This window comes from Sapajus apella, unplaced genomic scaffold (genome assembly GCF_009761245.1).
Source record: "Sapajus apella isolate SASKATOON/1434 unplaced genomic scaffold, GSC_monkey_1.0 scaffold46, whole genome shotgun sequence".
In the NCBI taxonomy this organism is placed as follows: Eukaryota; Metazoa; Chordata; class Mammalia; order Primates; family Cebidae; genus Sapajus; species Sapajus apella.
Genome location: NW_022436986.1, coordinates 5,475,134 through 5,493,839, shown reverse-complemented (window position 1 = coordinate 5,493,839; position 18,706 = coordinate 5,475,134). Strand labels below are relative to the sequence as shown.

The 18,706-nt window shown below is 45.0% G+C and overlaps 1 protein-coding gene across 1 annotated transcript in view; it reads right to left on the bottom strand.

Annotated features, from left to right (window-relative positions):
• Positions 1-207: 207 nt before the first annotated feature.
• The window catches only part of COL15A1 (collagen type XV alpha 1 chain), a 117,491-nt gene continuing 98,992 nt past the window's right edge, over positions 208-18,706 (bottom strand). Inside the window, exons 31-42 of the mRNA XM_032240175.1 lie at positions 18,049-18,094; positions 15,863-15,943; positions 15,388-15,437; positions 15,167-15,277; positions 14,155-14,299; positions 10,614-10,678; positions 8,469-8,597; positions 8,261-8,320; positions 7,466-7,525; positions 3,537-3,722; positions 2,263-2,378; positions 208-1,270 (exon numbers count right to left, since the gene is read on the bottom strand). Of these exons, the coding sequence (XP_032096066.1) occupies positions 1,057-1,270; positions 2,263-2,378; positions 3,537-3,722; positions 7,466-7,525; positions 8,261-8,320; positions 8,469-8,597; positions 10,614-10,678; positions 14,155-14,299; positions 15,167-15,277; positions 15,388-15,437; positions 15,863-15,943; positions 18,049-18,094 (1,263 nt within the window). The 3' untranslated portion in view covers positions 208-1,056. The remainder of the gene's footprint in view (positions 1,271-2,262; positions 2,379-3,536; positions 3,723-7,465; positions 7,526-8,260; positions 8,321-8,468; positions 8,598-10,613; positions 10,679-14,154; positions 14,300-15,166; positions 15,278-15,387; positions 15,438-15,862; positions 15,944-18,048; positions 18,095-18,706) is intronic.

The window sequence follows — 18,706 nt, the reverse complement described above, 5'->3', positions numbered from 1 at the left end:
CTCTGGGGCCCTATACGCCCTACACTGCCCCCACTACAAGAGAGACAAGAGCCAGGGCAGACGAACATGACGGGAAAACTTTTCAGTTCTCTGATCATCACCTGAGGGGCAGCACATGTGGCAGGATTAGCAAACCCGCCCGTCTGCTTCCATGTCGGCGATGGAGAATAAAGGAACGAGCGGGAAAAAGTCAAACAGAAGAAAGCGCCCAGAAAAGATGTTTTTATGTTCACTTACATGGAAGAAAAATCCAAGCATATAACATGTAGATATATGTTTCTCAGAAAATTCATCTCCATGAACCTGTTTATTTCAATCGAAGTTATAATTCAAAAGTTGCCAAATGGAAGTCATAAAATTGTGGGGTGGGGGTTGGGGAGGAGAGCCACCAAGGGGAAGGTAGTAATTATGTGCTATTTCTTTTCTAGTTGCAGATAATTTGGAGTTTTAACTTTTCCAGCAAGTCAGAGTTACATAAACAGATGCCATACTAAAATATGATTGTGTAAAAATATAAAATTCCTAAAGCATGATGGCAATAATATTTCAGGAAAAAAATTAAAGTCTGATAGTATCAGAAAATACAAATAGGATCATTTGAGCCGCTCTGTTTCTGTGTACGAATAGTATGTGAAAGAGAAAAGCATTTGGTCTGCACATAAGTTAGAAAGGGTAACGTTTCTAAACACTGACTTTGTAAGAAAACATGAAGGACATCTTACACTCAACAACAATGGCTGAAAGGAGGATATAACTGTCTCAAGGATGCAGCGGCAGAATACCATGGCCTTTGTTTTCAACTTGCTCTTAACCTATGTTGGGATGCGTTTTCCCGCAGAATCTAGCACCAATATATGGATCAGATTTTGTCTTTGATCTGAGTCCTCTATGTCTTCAGTTTGAGTGTATTGAGGTATGTTTTCTTTGGTTGCTGTTGTAACGAATGTGTAGTTAAAAAAAACTGTAATATTTACAACAATCAAACATTTTAGATTTCAGTGTCAACTCTTCACATAAGAAAAAATGGAAAACTCTTTAAGAATCGTTGGAAGGCTATTACTTCCTGGCGTCTGTCATGAAACTGTTTTCGATACACAGGACAATTAGCCGATTAGCACAGCTGTATGCTTTCTGGTCCAGAATCTTCCCTGTGCTCAATGGGGAGGCAAATCCCGTGACCGCTGTGTCTGCGGTTCGCCACGCTTCACAGTAGTTATCCACAAGGCGAACGCCATGGGGGCTGGAGCCGTGCCAAATGACCTTCTGGGGCCTAAAAAGTAATTTTGTCATGTTATTTTTCAAAATGACACTTCTTTGTGGTATATTTTGGTAAGCAAATTGGCATAAGTCTAGTGAATCAAGTTAAACTCCTTAACCCTGATGCCAAATCACCTCTCTATCCTCACTGCTCTTCCTAGCTTTCTTAACACACTAGGTTCCAGCCATACCCAGCTTGCAGTTGTTTTCAAATCACACCCTCTGCTTTTGTGAATCTAAACCTTTGCTCATGGGTCCCCTAGTCTGGAGAGCCTCTCTTTCATTTTCAGACCAGTGACTCCTTCTCATCTTTCAAAGGCCAATAAATACTTCCTCTTGCAGGAAGCCATCTCTGATTCTCACCCCTAAGTACAAATGAAAATAAACATTTCCTGTGTATCCTATGGTACCTGTTTCTCCATTTACAATATTCTGTCTAGAGTCATAGTTAGTGTGGGTCTATTTCCTCTGCAGACTGTGAGCCCTGTAAGGGTAGGAGGCATGTAGGTTTATTACTGTGCCTTCCAGGCCTGGCCTCAGGCCTGATATAGAGTAAGCCCTGAGGGTTTGCCGAATTGTTCTATTCTGAAAAACACACATAATTTTCAAGATTTAGAGTGCAAATCACAGTGTAGTTACAGGATCACCGGGAGCTGCACTGCTTACCACTTACTATGTGCCCCCTGCATGCTATATGTTTTCATATATATTCATTTTATTCTCACAAAAATTCCATGACATAGACATGGTTATCTTGCCCATTTGACAGGTAAGGCAGCTGAGGCTCAGAGAGTGAAAATGTCTTGCCCAGGGTTCCATATTGAGTTACTGAACCTGGGTCTTCTGACTTCCAACAACAAGGCTTTCTCCATGGCGCACAGTTGCCTCACTGTGACTTTATGTTGGCAATATCCTAGAGCAGCAGCTGATAAAGGTATCCCATTGTTAGGATGCCCCCTAAAACTGTCTATCACACCATATCTGAGGACTTCCACCCTCACTTACCAAGAAGGATCTGTCATTATGTCTCGGCCATCAAAGGAGTATATTGGATTATGTGTATTGAACTGACCTCCATGGCCAGAAAAAATTGAGTCCCAATTATTAAAAAGTACTTGACCCTATAGAGACAAAATACCACATTAGAATCATTATACCATCGGCCTACAAATGAATTAGATTTTTACTCATTCTTCAAGGCCCAGATGCCACCTCACACTAGAGTCTCCAGCCCCAATCCTGGAGCCTGGACAGAGACTGGAAACTCAAGAAATGTTTGTGGTTTGATTTTATGATCCGTCCACAAACTCTTTTGCCTTATGTCTTGAGGCAATTTCTCTTATTGTATGTGTGTACAAGCCTCCTTCCCATCACAAATGTGTTTTATGTCTTTAATTTATTATTGTTATTTTGAAAATATTATGCATATATACTAAGCTTCAAATATGTAGCAGGCCTTGTCTCAGTCTACACTGTGGATGAAATGGAGATGAACTTCTTAGTCCTTTTCCTGAAAGAGCCTGGTCCCTTGTAGGGAGATCCAAGAATAAAAATAATTTTAGTGGGTGAAGGTGCTGAAATAGACTTCTGGGACAGGAGATGGAAAGTGCTGGATGTGGGGTTAGGATGGAACTTCCTAGCCTCAAGGTTTCAAACTGGAGTGCTGGGGTTGCAGAGACTAAAGGGTCTAAAGTACCTTTAAGAAACAAACAGTCATCAGGACCCAGAGCTTCTCCAGGGTGTGTGTAAGTGGCAGCGAGCTTTCTCTGCATAGCCTTGAAGGAGTCTGCTATTTCTGTGGAATAACTGAGGGATCCTACAAGGGCCTGTCTTACCAACAAATGGGGCAGAGAAATACCTGTTTAAATGCTCAGAGAACACCAAACTGGGGGTCAGGACAAAGTACTCTAATGTGCAGTGATTTTAAGCAAACTGCTTTCCTCCTCTGAGCCTCAGTTTTCTCGTCTGACAAACTAAAAAATTAATTCTCATGTTTATTAAAAGTACCTCTTAAGATAATGGGGTACTTTGTAAACAAACAAGAATCTGTATCAATGAAAGAAGTTATCATTATCTCTCCTGTGTGCTCCAAGAGTCATACAAGCAAAAAGGAAACTGAAGTTCAGGGAAGGCAAAGAACCCGCCCAAAGTGACACAGCCAGTCAGAGAGAGCTGGCTTAAGTCCACAGTCTTCTGCTGATGTCAGGAATGAAAACTGCCCCCAGGCCCTGTGGAGACCAATGCCTGCAGAAGGCAGTGGGAACCATATTTGTTTTTACCTTGAGGTTCACTATGGGAAGGCTGTATCTCTCTGCTTTCCTCACAATGGTGGAGAGATCTTGCAAATGAGAAGATAAGAACGCTCGGTAGGTGGACAACAGTCCTGCAGCTCTGGCCTGCTTGAAGCACTGAAAATCAGCTCGAATGTCCCCAGAAAATGGCATGTTCAGAGCAGCCAAATGTAGCTGAAATATGTGAGACAAAAGAGAGCCGTCAGAATCAAAGGCAAACTCCAGCCCCCAGAACCATCTCACATTCCTGCGAAGATTCCAGACTTCTTAGGCTGGAAGGCACGTTAGAGGTCATCTTAGTCAATCCCTCCCTGACATTGGAATTGCAGTCTCTGCCTGACCATCTCCGGGGAAGCAGAACTATGGTCTCCCAAGCAGCCTGTTTCAGCTCTCTGAACAGCTTTAAGTGGTAGAAATGCTTTCCTTAGGTGAAAAAAATACAACAGAATATTGCTTGGACCAAATAAAGCACTTCAGGGATCTGAATCCACCTTCAGGCCATAAGTTTGAGAACTCTGGGTCTCTGCAGGGGTTTTAAGCTGGCTTTGGCCCTGGATCCCAGAGCTTCTTCCAGCCGTCTGTCTGCTGTCCTTTCTTCCGTCTCCTGGATAGGCCTGGGGCTGATCACATGAGGGGTCTGGGGGAAAGCCATGGAAAGAAGGACATGGCACCTGTGACTAAGACTGCTGAGACAGACCATTCTGGAAATTAGGGGTCTTATGGTAATTCCAGCCTCACATCCCTGCTATCTTGGTCAGCAGCCAAAATAAAAACCAGTCCACAGTCTATTTCTCCCACATGTTCGCTCCCCAAACATGTTGTGAGCCTTCCACAACTGCCGTCTCTCTCAGCCTTTCTGCCACTCCCTCTGGGATGCATTCCATAATCAAGGAACACTCATCTCCCTGTCTCCCATCAATCTCACCACGGGGGTAACTTTTACCTCATCGACTTAGAGCTGGGAGGCTGGTACAGGACCTGGATCCAAGTTATCAAAAAGGAAAATACTCTTAAATGTCTTAAGCCAAAGAACATGAAATGAGATATGGTGGGGCAGGAGGCCCGTTTATGTCTCTCCGTTTTCTACCTTGCCTTTCACACCTGAACAAAGCCTCTATGTATCGAGGTGACAAGGATTGCCATGGTGGTTTTCTGCTTTTCCAGCTTCCAGCCAGTTGGCCACAACTAGCCATGAGCCGGAGTGAGTGTCCAGACTGCCCCAAGCAGCCCTTGCACTTCTGTGGATATTTTTCTCCATTCAACACCCCTTTCCTTCCTGCAGAGGATGGACCCCAAGGCTGCCGCCTGCTCCAGTCTCTCTCTTTTTATTCATCCCGGTTCTGTCTTGACCACCATGCTAGACTGAGAGGTCCAGGTCAAGCAGCATCATGCCCCATTCCCATCTCCTTCCTGCCCTGCACTGAGCCAAGGCTTCCCCAGCAGGCCTCCCAGTGGCTAGCATTTTATGCTCTACATTCCCAGCCATTAGGATAAGAGAGAGCTTTAGCATGCTGCCCACCCACCACAATCACAGGCAGGCCACCAGACTTCCACCTCCATATACACACCCTGACCCTTTGATGTCCTTGCCAGCCATCTGACTATACTGCCCCCAACCCCCGTCTTCCTCCTCATGCATATGGAGACTCTGGTGCCTGAGGGAAGAAGCCCTGTGGTCTCATCATCCTCCAACCAGTGCACTTTGGGGCTACATCTGAGCGCAACACAAGGGGCCTTGAAGGAATGAGGCTTCCCCAATGCCAGGGGCTGCCCAAGAAAGGCACAGGCAGGAGGCAACTGCAGGGGCTCCTGGCCACACCTCTAATCCCACCAAGGCTACTCTCCTTTAGAAAGACACAGAGAAATGTCTGAAATTATGGTTGTCTGAATGATGAGATTGGGAGGTTTTGTGTCCTCATGTTTGTATTTCTTTAATTACTGGAACTTTTTTATAAAAAGACAACACTTTCATATTGTCCTTTTATGAAGACAATAATGTTACAACACTCAAGATGTTAAAATTGCTATTTTGGGGATGGTTGTAGTTTTGATAAAATTGTTGGTGTGTTACTATTTTCTTCTCCATTCTTTTCATGCACTGTTAACATTTCAAGCAATTAATATGTATTCGTTCTGAATTTATAAAATACTATTTTAAAAAATCCTTTAGCTATGGTCCTAACTTTGGGGCTTTTTGAAGGGTTACTGATACTCACATCTCTCTTCCTCACTTCCCACTGACTCCTCAACCAACTAGAATCTTTTTGGCTACTAAATGCTTTGCTCTAGATTCTAAATTTGAAGGATACCTTTTGGTTCTCCTTAAGGATTTCCTGGCAGCCTTTGACACTGTTGGCTACCACCTTGCTTGGCTTGCTTCTTCCTCTCTGGCGATGGCTTCTCAGTTTCCTTCTCATATTTCTCCCATTAGTTCCTTTTCAGTTTTGTTCCTCATCGTCTATCTCTTCTGACTGTATAGATTATCTTTCAGGAATCCAACCAGCCCCATAATAATTGCATGGTTCGTCTCCAGCCCAGATCCCACTGTGGGGTTTCAGACCTTCAGATCCTATCCGGGCACCTCAGACTCACCACGCTCCAAATGAGTTCCTCCTTGGTCAATAGCAGCACAGCAGGAAATGCTCACATCTGTTTTTAGAAAATGCCCCCACAATCCTTGCTACAAGGAGTGTCCTTAGGCCTTCAACCTCATTCACCTGGCTACTCTCCATTGGTCTGGGAGTGGGCAGTTGACCCAAGACTGACTGTACAGACTATCTCTCCCGAGACTCTGAACTGAGTCCGTAGTACTGGACTTGGCAGCTGTAAGATCACACAGAATTGGGTCAAGAATCGATGCCAGGGTGACCCAAAGCTGTGTGCAAGCTCATGTCACCTACGTATGTGTGTTGGGGTGAGGTGGGAAGGAAGAAAGACTCTTTCAGAAGGTTATCTGTGGAGACTGCAAAGCAGACTAATAGAGACAAGAGTCTCAGGCCTGGCTGTTCTTCCTGTGATGGAGTTCCATGAGGTATCTATGATGATTTAAACAAGATCTTTACTTAACCTAGTAAAAGAATAGAGAGAGAGTTTCTAATCCTAGCGATGAAACAATCCCTGGAAAGGAAACTGTCACCACTCAATCATCCAAGCATGTGGGCATTATTCTTGACCTCTCTCATCCTTATTGCACCATTTTCAACCAATGACCCAAGTAGCCACTCCTGCTTCTTTCATGTCTCTCCAGTGGCCTGCTAGTCTATGTACTCACTGCTGTGATTCTAGTTCAGATTGCGCAGGAGCCACCTAGCTGGCCTTTGGACCCCTGCTCCTGTCCCTTCTGATTAATCTGCACACTGTAACCAAGGTAATTTCTGAAACACCAGTCTTATCATACCTGTTCCCTGCCTTAGCTCCCTTCTGTAGCTTCCCATTGCCCACAGAAAATGGTCAAACTCTTTGGCTTGGTTTGCAAGCCCTTGAGGCTTAGCCCTTGCTTTTGCTGACTTCCACAGACTAAACATCTCCCGTTTCTGCCGTGAACTCTACTCTTTGTTTAGACTGAAATACTAGCAATTACGGAATGCACAGCCCTTGCCCTTGCCTCCCTCTTGCCCATCTTCCCTCTTCCTCTTTCTTCTACCTGGCTCACCCTTGAACTCAGCTGTCCTTTGGGTCTTAGTTTGGAGGTCACCTTCTCCAGGTAGACTTCTCTGACCTTCCTCATACCCCCAGCGCCCTGTGCTTGGCTCACCCAAACAACTTACCACCCTGTATTGTAGTTCTCTATTTTTTGTTTGCCTCCCCCACCAGTCTATAAGCATCATGATGGTAGGAACTATGTACTAAGTATGAGGCTTAGCGCATAGTAGATACACACTCAGTATTTGCAGATTAAATGTATAAATTGTACTTACAGCGGGCCTCTCATAATTGGCACTTGAAATAGGGTTCAGTGGAGGCAGAGGCTGATGTGGCTGTTATGTAAAGGAGGAAAAGAAACAGTTCTGAATATGCATTCGATCTGTTCTTCAGAGTGTACTGAGGTGCAAGTGGAATATTTCTAGAGAAGATGCTTTAGTTTGATGCAATTGTTTGCCATTGTCTCTAACTGTGACTCTTAACTGTAAAGAGTTTCATGACCTACTGAAGAAGTCATCTTCAGAAAGGGAGAATATGTTCTCAAGACTTTTAAAAGAGCGCCGAATCAAGGAAGGGCATTCTTTTTGATAAACCCATGTTTAATCACCGATGCTTTCACTTCGCAGAGAAAGCTACCTCTTCAGAGCCTCGGTTCACCATTGGCAAAACCGGGATGATAACACCCACCTCAAAGCATTGCTCTAGGGCTAGAAGACGGACAACACCAGTTGCCCATGTTCTTATAAGGCAGACGGTGCCAAAAATTAAAAGAATCTTCTAGATTGCTTATACCAACCAATGATTCCACAGGTGAACAAACTGAGGCCAAGAGAGGGAAAGCCCTGCCCAAGAGGATGTGGCTACTACATAGGAACAGCAGGTCTGTAGCCTCTGGATCTAGTTATTCCTCCACTCCATTATGGGAACGTCTGTTAGCGCCCATCAATTTCTAGGATTTCACCAGATACTAAACCGTGCACAGCTGGCTGTCCAGAGTTTGGAGAGGCTTGCTAGATACCATGGGGCACTCAGGAAAAGCTGACAAATGAATGCATGAGGTAACTACTCACGTTGCTGGAAAGTGCAGGAGGTGGAGGGCTGTCGGCAGGAATGGGGATCAGTTCTCCCAGCTTTAAGAAAAAGAGTACATTGAAATGAAACCTTGACTACAAACTTTTCCCTATTCAAAACAGAAAAAAATGGCATTTATGGGAGTATATTATTATTTTTAGAGGGTATTTGAAGGCAGTGTGTTAAAAAAAAAAGTTTAGAAATTACCTGTAATTTTTTCCAGCCATCTCTAACGCGAATGAAAAACTCAGTGCTGTCCCTCAGGTAGACGAATGTTCCTTCTATAATCAAATGCGCTGTCTGCAGCATGTCATCCATGTTGCTGAATGCTGTGACCTGTCAGATCATTTAAATTTGAAACACTGCCATTATCATAAAAGCAATGGCACCATCTGATAGCCTGGCCTCTCTGTAAAGTCAACTAGGAGCTGACCTCCAATATTCGATAAAAAGACTTGTTAATGTGCCAGATAGAGATATATACCTTCATTAATAACTAAAGGGCATTCTTCTTGATAAAACAAAAACACGTATACTTTGAAACACAAATCTAAACTATAATAAATGAATTTAAACAAAAAAGACAACATTCTGTGAGTATAAAGGCATTTAAAAATTGTCAGTGGAGTTATCTTCGTGCTGGTTTGGGTATTAGCAAAAGCACTGGTAAGTTTTGCCACTTCTATTTTTTAAAGCTGCTTGGTGGCACTAACATGGTTAAATGGTGTTACTTCATGCTGGTCCTTGAAGAGTTTCAAATTTTTCATTTGGAATAAGAAAGGCGAGCAAATGAGCAACTACACTTAAGGTCTTAAATCTTTTTTTGTCTAGCTTGGTAGTTACATTAAACGCATGACAGAAAATGGAGGTCTGCAATTCATCGCCGAGAAAAGTGCCAAAGATTAGACAGCCATTTGGCATATCTAGACGCACATATAGAAGCTACAAATATCTATTGAATACATCAAATCTCAAAAGCCAAGAGAGTTTTTGTTTTCCATTGTTACTGATAAAGATTATAAAAAATTGATTTTCACCTAGCCTTGAAGATAATAAGCTTTGTGCACCAAAATGACAAGGGAACCAAATATCAAAATTCCATCATATGTATGACAGTCCTTTCTTTTGGCAGCCAAATTTTGCAACTAACACCCTGCAAAGATCAAAGAGCATTCTTAGGACGCCTGACATTCTTGTGAAGTATTTGTCCATTTTTCCGTGCATTACAATAATCTTGGAGTGCTGTATCTTATTCCAATGAACTGCAGGGCAGGCAACGAACACACCAGAGATGTCCTTTGCAGAATGGAGAAGGCTGAATTGCCCAAGTAAATCTGAGCAGCACAAGGGTATGTTGTAATATTGTTTATGCTCTTGGGCTTTTGTTGTTGTTTTGTTTTTTCTTTTTTTCTAGAGATGGGGGTCTTGATTTTTCACCCAGGCTGGAGTGCAGTGGCACAGTCTTGGCTTACTGCAGTCTCAACTTCCCAGACTCAGGTGATCCGCCCACCTTAGCCTCTCAAGTAGCTTGGACTACAGGTACGTGCCACCACACCTAGGTAATTTTAAAATTTTTCTGTAGAGACAGGATCTCTCTATGTTGCCCAGGCTGGTCTTGAACTCCTAGACTCAAGCGATCCTCCTGTCTCAACTGGGATTACAAAGTGCTGGGATTACAGGCATGAGCCACCACACCCAGCCACATTTGTATTTTTTGAAATACTATGATTGGTGGCCAGGTGCTGTGGCTCGTGTTTGTAATCCCAGCACTTTGGGAGGCCAAGGTGGGAGAATCACATGAGCCCAGGAGTTCGAGACCAGCCTGGGCAAAGTGACAAAAACCCTGTCTAAAAAAACAAAAAAAAAAAAAACAAAAAAAAAACCAAAAAAAAACCCATATATATATATATATATAAATTAGCCTGGTGTGGTAGTGTGCACCTGTAGTAACAGCTACTTGGAAGCTGGGGTGAGAGGATTACCTGAGCCCAGGGAGGTTGAGGCGGCAGTGAGCTGTGATCTCATCACTGCACTCCAGTTTGGGTGACAGAGAGAGATCCTGTCCACCTCTCACCCCACAAAAAAAAAAAGTAATATGATTGGTTCATGCCATAACTTAGTCAATTAAGGATTCAAATGGTGGAACTTAAATATAAATGATTTTGCTTTTCATGTCTTTTTACTTAATAAGGCATCCAAACAGAAAATAAATCCCTTTTACTGTTTATGGAATTGCACCAAATCTACTGTCATGGAGGCCTGATTCCCAAGGGATGTCACATCCAGGACACTGTAGCCAGAGTAAATCCATCCTAAATGGAATAATGACTACACATTGATAATAATACTGACCAAGTTTCTGGATCCAGGAAGGCCTGGCTGTCCTGGAGGGCCAGGGGGACCTGGAAGGGCCACAGCTAAGACAAAACAGAAAGGAGAAGTTACACAAAAACCAGACTCTGAAAAACATCTCAGGTATCAGCCGATCCTTGGGGAGAAGTGTTTTCAACCCCATTCATAGTGTCACAAAGCATTCCAACTTCCACCTACGTCTTGGGTGCTCTGCCTTCAGCATGTGGCTGAGGCCACATTGACTGGTTCAGGGAAGAGATGGGATTCTTGATTGTTACCCTGGATGAAGCCGTGGCTAGGGCTTCTGCGTTTCATAAGTGAATCAATTCCTTTTGTGGTTGTTTTATAAAAGACAGTTTAATTTGAATATTTTGTCACTTGCATTCAAAAATATCCTGACGCATATAACTTATTTCACCCAAGAGACAAGCATGTGACACTGAACAGAGGAAGCAGGCTCAGAAAGAGGAAGATAAGGCTCTAGGGAGTGGGAGGAGGCCAGGGTGGTGCAGTGACAGCAGCCCTGGCTTGGGGTCTGAGTCACGGACTCAAGTCCTTAGTTTGTCCATTGCTAACTGTGTGATCTTAAGGAAACAGCAAGCTCTCTGAAGCTGTTTCCTCATCTGCAAAATGTAAAATAGGCATTTCTTCTTCCCTAGGCTGTGGTGAGAACTGAGTGCTCTGCAAATCGTACATGCACAGCATTCATTTGACCAGGGCTCTTAGCTTTTGAAGAGTCACAGTGCTCTTAAAAATCAGATCAAGGCTACTGCCCTCTTTCCCAGAAAAATGCACACATACACAATTCTACAAAAAATATTAGGGGGATGACAAATCCTAGAGATATATCCTTGAGCTCGCTAGGAGTCTATGATTCTTCAGCTGAAAAGCCCTTACTTTAGGCAAACATAAAGTAGTAGTATTATAACTATTCCATTTGTTCTTCTTCTATCTCTCTCATCCTCTGCTCACCCTACCCCTAACAACACCTCCAAATCTGCCAAGCTCTTGGCAGTGTTAAGGATGTTTTTATAAGTCCCAGTAAAATGATACAGTTCTTCAGGTCACTGCAAACAAGTGTTCAGTTCCAACATAGGACTCAAACATCCACACATAGGTGGTAAACGTCTAGTGGATAGAGGGCTAATGGACTTGGATTTGGATCCCAGCCATGCCTCCTAATAGTATTTGTGACCTTGAGTAAGTCTCTTCACCTCTGTGAGCTTCAGTGTCTTCATGCATAAGATGAATTCTATAATAATATCTGTTTCATCTTCCTCCCAGGGTTGCTGTGAGGAGTGCATGGGATAATAACCATGAAAGTGTTTTGTAAACTGAATTGTTATATATTCTGGGAGAAGCAATCCTTGCTCAATGCAGCAAGGCATCCCGGGACCCCTAATGTAGTGTTGCTGTGGATGACAGATTTTCTGCAGCTTGCACTCACCCTGTAGGATGCCACCCCCTCCTGCAGTCCTGCTCATCCCTCAAGGCTGTTGTGAGCACCTATGGTTTCATCCACTCAGCACCTTCTTTCTTTGCAGGACCAGTGTCCTCATCTCCTTCTTTTGGGATCTTTCCTTCACCTCCACAGCCATTTGGTTCCAGAAAGAGCTACCATATTCTCATGTGATCCGACCTCCTGGTCATAGGGGATTGGTCCAAGATTGGGTACCTTGCCCAAGAGAGGCCCATCAGGACCCTTCTCTAGGACTTCCCCATCCCAGGACTTTTCTAACTAAAGGAATGAAAGAAGTTCAAGATTTCTAGCCGACAGTGGAAGCTGTAAGTTGTCAGTAGCCATATTTCCCCCTGTGCAGAGGATGTGGTTTGTGGTGAGGAAGCAGGAAGCTGCACGCAGAGAGAAGTGGAGGCTAGAGATGGTCAGACAATCCTCGCAGGGGTTGAGTCCCTGGCTCTGGCTGTTCCTGAGGTTCAGCTGTTTATCTACCTCTCCCACAAGTTGATTGTTCCCCCCCTCCTTCGCATCCAGTACATTTCCCCTTTGCTCGGGCTACCTTGAGTTACGTTTCTATCAGTCGCAGCCAAAAGATCCAAGGCTACGTCAAAGCCCCAGCCCCAAAGTCACCTCCTGTGTAAAGCTCTCCTTATGCCAAGGACTCTGTAGATCTCTTTCCAAATATGCTTCCACCATACCTGGCTCCTGCCAAGCCAAACGACAAAAAGGTATGCTTTCATGCTATTACTACTATTACTGCCTCCCACAATGGACACAGTAGAAATAACACAGGCTTTGGAGCTGGACTGCTCTGGGTCTTCATCCTGTTGGTGCCATTTATTAGCTGTGTGACCTTGGAAAAGTTCCTAAATATCTCTGGGCCTCAACTTCCGTAACTGTAAAATGGGGATGTTAATGCTTTTTTTAAAGGGCTGTTGTGAGGATTCAATAAAATACCATAGTATCAGCAAAATGGCTGGTATCTGATACATGCTCAATGCATAGAGTTTTTCTTTAATCTCATCCATTTTGCATTTCAGGAGGTGAGGCTCCAAGGAATGAATAGATTTTTATATACAGAGGTACAGTCACTGCTGGTCCTTAAGGCAGGTTCTCAAGCCCCTAAGTCATTGACAAAGCAGCCAGGAAGTTTCCACTCACATGGGAAGAGATCTCAATACCATTAGTCATTAGGGAAATGCAAACCAAAACCACAGTGAGATATCACTTCACACCCAGGAGGATGGCTATAATCAAAAAGATACAATGAGGATACCATAATAAGGGAGGAGAAATTGGAACCCTCATACACTGCTACTGCTAGTGGGAATGCGAAATGTTGTGACTCCTTTGGAAAACAGTCTGGCAGTTCCTCAAAAAGTTAAACATAGAGTTACCATAGGACCCAGCAATTTCTCCTAGACATATACTGAAGAGAACAAAAAACATGTTCACGTAAAAACTTGTACATGAAAGTTCATAGCAGCATTATTCATAATAGCCTAAAAGTAGAAACAACGCAAGTGTCCATGAACAGATGAATGCATAAACAAAACATATATCTATACAATGCAATTATTTGGCCACAGAAAGGAATGAACTGCTGATCCATGCTGCAACATGGGTGAACCTTGAAAACACTGTGTTAAGTGAAAGAAACCAGACTCAACGGGCCATATCTTATATGATCCCATTTATATGAAATGTCCAGAATAGGCAAATCCAGAGACACAGTAGATTCATGGTTGCCCAGATCTGATGGAGGAGAGGGAAAGAGAGAAAAGAGAACAACTGCTAATTGGTACACAATTTCTTTTTGGTGTGATGAAAATGGTCAAGAATTAGACAGTGGTGATGGCTCCATGTATTCATGAATATATTAAAAACTACTGGATTGGACACTTTAAGTGGGTGAATTTTATGATATATAAATTAGATCTCAACTTAATAAAAAAAGAAAGAAAGAAGGCTGTATCCAGGAAGGCCCTCTGTTAGTGCAGCTGTGACAAGCCACCCAGATGCAGTGACCTTGAGCACAATGGTAGGGACAGCGTGAAGGAGGGCACTGTTTACAGCACTAACCTGCTCCCAGGATAGCCGGAGGTCCTGGTGGCCCTGGGGGTCCCGGTGGCCCAGGATCACCAGGTCTTCCAAAGCCAGGTGGCCCAGGCAGACCAGGAGCACCTGGGGGTCCTTGGGGCCCAATGACTGTCTCCCCTTTCTGGCCCTGTGAAGGAAAGCACACCGTAACAGAGAGAAAGCATCATTCATCACTAGAAGTCCCATCTAGTCCTTTTATGAGACTATTTAAAAGAAATCAATAAATATCAACTATTGTTATTAATATCCTCAATCCTGGGCACAATTCAAGGTGGGATAAGGCCTCCAAGATGGCAGCTGAGTCGTTATGTTGAAGGACTCTACCGAGAACCCCAGAGAGCCCTGGAGGCAGAAGGGACCTTGGAGGTCATCTAATCTGGCCTTGCACTTCATAGATGGAGAAACTGAAGCCCAGAGAAGTGAAAGGACTTGCCCAAGATCACAAAGCAAATTAGAGGCCCAGTTAGCAGCAGAACTCTGATCTCTGGCTTTGCTGGTTCTACCCTCATGGTGAGCTCTGGGACCAAAGGTCAATGATCTGGTCATATTGTTGTTGGAGGCACAGCTTGACTTCCTCTCCTTTCACCTGGAAAAGCCTCTCATCCTAGGAAAATCACACCTAGCTAGGAGCTCCTTCTTTGAAAAAATTTCAGAAGAATCAAATGGCTCCTCTAAAAATATCTCCCTTACCTTCCATTCTGCTGCTGTTATCTGATGCATTCACCATTAATCATTCTTTGTGTGGAGTGAATTTTCCAACAATGTCATGAATAAGGTAGTGTGGCTTCATGTAGCCTAGGCCAGCTACCTTCCCTCCAGGGACCTCAGCCAACTTCCCCATTAATCAGCAAGGATGGTGGGAGAGCTGGCTGATCCCCAAGCCTTGCCTCCAGCTTACAGTACAATGACTAGCCCTAACTGCTTAGTCCCATTGGGGGCTTCTGGGAAAGCTGTAAGTCCTTGGGGAAGATAACTTGGAGGGGTCACTACTTACAGCCATGCCTGGATTTCCGGGCAGGCCTGGAGGTCCAGACATAAGAAAGCTGCCATTAAACTCTCCTTTTTCTCCTTTTTCACCTTTGAACCCCTTGTCTCCATTCTCCCCCTGGAAGCAGAGAACACAGGAATATTTCAGTAAGAGTGGGATGAGCTCAGCCTCTGACATAAACCAAAACATGAAAAACAGAGGCCAAATGTTGGTAGAGAAACACTTACCTTCAAGTTGTTCAGAAAGTGTCTCAGATAAGTTAGATCAAGTGGAGGACCTGAAAAGAAATGCTTCATAAAATTCACCATCATAATTTCAGCAATTAAAAAAAGGTTCTAAGTTGGCAACCACAGTTACGTCTTGGTGGAAGTGACTCTGCACCAGGCAGGCTAACAGAGTCTGCTTGGAAGCAGAAACATGTGCTAGTGTGAGCCCATCAACCCAGAGTGCTGTCGGATCCCACGTAGGTCCCTGGCCCTCTTTGGGCTTGTTTTGCATATAAAACATGGATAATTGGATTTTCTGGTCTCTCTTAACAGTGTTCCATATTGGACATACCTGGGTCTCACTAGAACCCAGCGGAGCTTGTGTTCAGGATGGAATATCATTAGTCTTACCCTCTGGCTAGGTCACATTTCTCAGCTGCATTTGCTCTCAGGAGCAAAAAATCAAAGGCAAGATTGAGAACAAGAGCTGGAATACCTGGTGGTCCCTGGGCCCCCTGGTCGCCTTTTTCTCCCTTTGAGCCAGGAAGACCCCAGGATCCTTTCTCTCCTTTAACACCTGCCACCAAACACATACATGTTAAAAAAAAAAAAGTGGAAAATCACCTTCATTCTATATGAAATCTTTCTGAAACAGGTTTGCAAACCGAGCTCATTGAGCAAAGTCCACTCAAACAAAGCCCTCCGGAGAAATCAGCAAGGTAAAATCATACAGAGGGCAGAGGTACATGCTTCAGACACATTCTCAACCTTGAAAAGCTCAGTCTATCGGGAGACAGACAGCTCACAGTAACGCAAGACAAGAGGAAATCTGTGCTCTCACTGAGGTTCCAGCTGTGCATCCTGGGAGCCCAGCAGGGGCTGGGGCTGACCCTGGTTTGGACAGTTTCACAAATGAAGACAGAGGCTCAATGCCATGTCAATCTTCCAGAGTCATCTCATCCAGGCCTGTGCAGTGTGGGGGTATGAGGGAAGGAGAGGGCCCTCCCTGGAGTTCCTGTACAGGGCATCCAAGGGCGCTAAGTTTTCTACTTACAAAGTTGTGAGAATGCCCACCATGCAGTGTTGTGCATCCCCACAGGACTCATGAGAAACACCATTTCTGCAGAACTGGTGTCCCATATCCACCTTTCCCCTCAACTCTTTATGTGGGAAGGGGCATGGAAAAAAGCCTTTTGGGAGAGCACTGCTTGGGAAGGGAAGTGGTTCCCTTTTCCCACCTTGATGGGTAGGGTGGATACTGGGTCTTTGAATTCCTCGTTCCCAAGAGGAATGAGGCAGATCAACCCACCAATGCTCTTGAGCCTAGAGATGGGGCTACAAAATGTAGATGAGGGTGAGGGTGAGGGCTTTCCCAATGAGGGGGAGGGAATGTGAGCATCACAGGCAAGATGGTGTCAGCAGGGGGTCATCAGGGAGCCACAGCTACATCTATTGAGGCCTTGCCAACCCTGGGGATGCTGTGTGAGACCAATGACCTGGGCAGTGGGGCCCATGGGGCCTCCTTCACCCACACTGAGCCCACAGATAGCGGTGATCAGACGAGAAGACAGCAAGTGCACCAGCAGTGAGCGGAGCAGTAGCAGTTGCACACAGTAAGCAGGACATTGTGGCATCCAGAAAGATCTGTTCCCTCCCCCTACTTCCACGGGAGGCTCACAGGGAAGAGGAATAATTGGGGAACTAAGAAACAAATCCAGCTCCATCCCCTGCTCCCCAAGGTTCACCTTGCACCAGGGGGACGGGGAGCCTTGAATTGAATCTAAGTATAGTGTTTGGAAACAGGCTGGGCTAGATAAGCAGAAGTGACAGAAAAACCACGGGGCCAGATATCATCAGGGATACCACCACCTGGTGGGCCAGGGTACGCGGCCAAGCTGAAGGTGAGTATTGAAGGAAAAGGGCCTTCCCCAATTTAAACCCCAAGTGGTGTGACAGCATGTGTGGGGACAGGGGGACCAGAGTGACTGCTCACCTGCAGGCCCTGTCCCCTGGCCTGTCCCTCTCTGATGTGCCATAGCAAAGCTCCTGTATGTGGCTATGAACATGCTGACATCTCCTAATCAAACCCTCTGAGCCAGCACTTCTCACTTTGCTGTGCACACACCTCACCTGGGAGGTGGTTAAAATGCGGGTTCTGACTCAGCAGGTCTAGGGTGGGACCTGAAGTTCTGTGTTTCTAAGGAGCTCCCAAGAGATGCTTACAAAGTTGCATGGACATTGAGGCAAGGGTCTCCTGAGCTCCCATGGCCCTTCCCTGATCAGCTCTTGGTTTTTAAAATAGTTTCACTTAATAGATTCCAAGAGCCTGAGAGGCAGGAAAGACATTTCCCAGGCTCTTGGAATCTGCCTTAGTCCAATGCGGATCATACCAAGTAAGGAGTAGGCATCAGTGAATGTTTCATAAACAAGTGAATAATTGAAGAACAGAGTGCTTGCTGCCAACCAGGAGGCTAGGCTAAGATGGGCAGAACAGACACACGTGTGACCAAACCAAAGAGAGGTGCACAGCCCCACAGCCTTGGCTCAGCTGCCCCCCACAACCCCACAATATACAGTTAGACCTTCCCAACTGGCTAGTCTGCGCCCAACACTGGGCAAAGAAAACTGCCTTCCTTAAGGATATGTCCCAGAGAAACAAATGATGGAGAATGTAGCGTGTACCGTGAAAGGTGATGAGCTCCGGACTCCCAGGATGAGCAGTACCGACCTGGAAAGAGAAGAGGGCCAGGTCAGGCACTGCAAGCTCTGCTCTGGTGTTGGCAGACACAGGCAGCCACTGGCCCCGGGGACATGTAACAAAAGAGGCAATGCTGCAGAGTCGGGCCTTCCTTTGGCTTTGGAGTGCCCCAGAGCCCTGGGTCCCAGGAGTTCTCAATGCACAGACATCCCATTTCAGTTGGAAGATCCATGATGTAGCTGAGTTAGGGAGAAAGAGCTGAGACCTACTGGCCAAAAAAACTCAGCCCTAGGGAAGCCCAAAGTTCAAGACCACAAATCGTGGCAAGTGTTGGTTTGGCCAACTGTGAGCATTCTTGTCTTCCTTTCTTATCACTCGGGATTGATTCATGTGTGAGCTCAAGCATCTGAACAAGTGAGGTGCTCAGCTGTGAAGCTGGGTCAGCCAGTAACTTAGCTATTGCATCTAATCAGAGATGAGCATCATGAGCAGGTAAATTAGCAAAGGGGGTTATCATTAGATAGGGGGGCGGGTGGCTATTCTGGACTCCTCATTGGGTTCCAGGGGTCTGGGGTCCAAGCTGTTCTAGATAATGTTCCTTCCCAGTTTCCCCCAGATGCCTGCATTAAGACATCCTTCTCT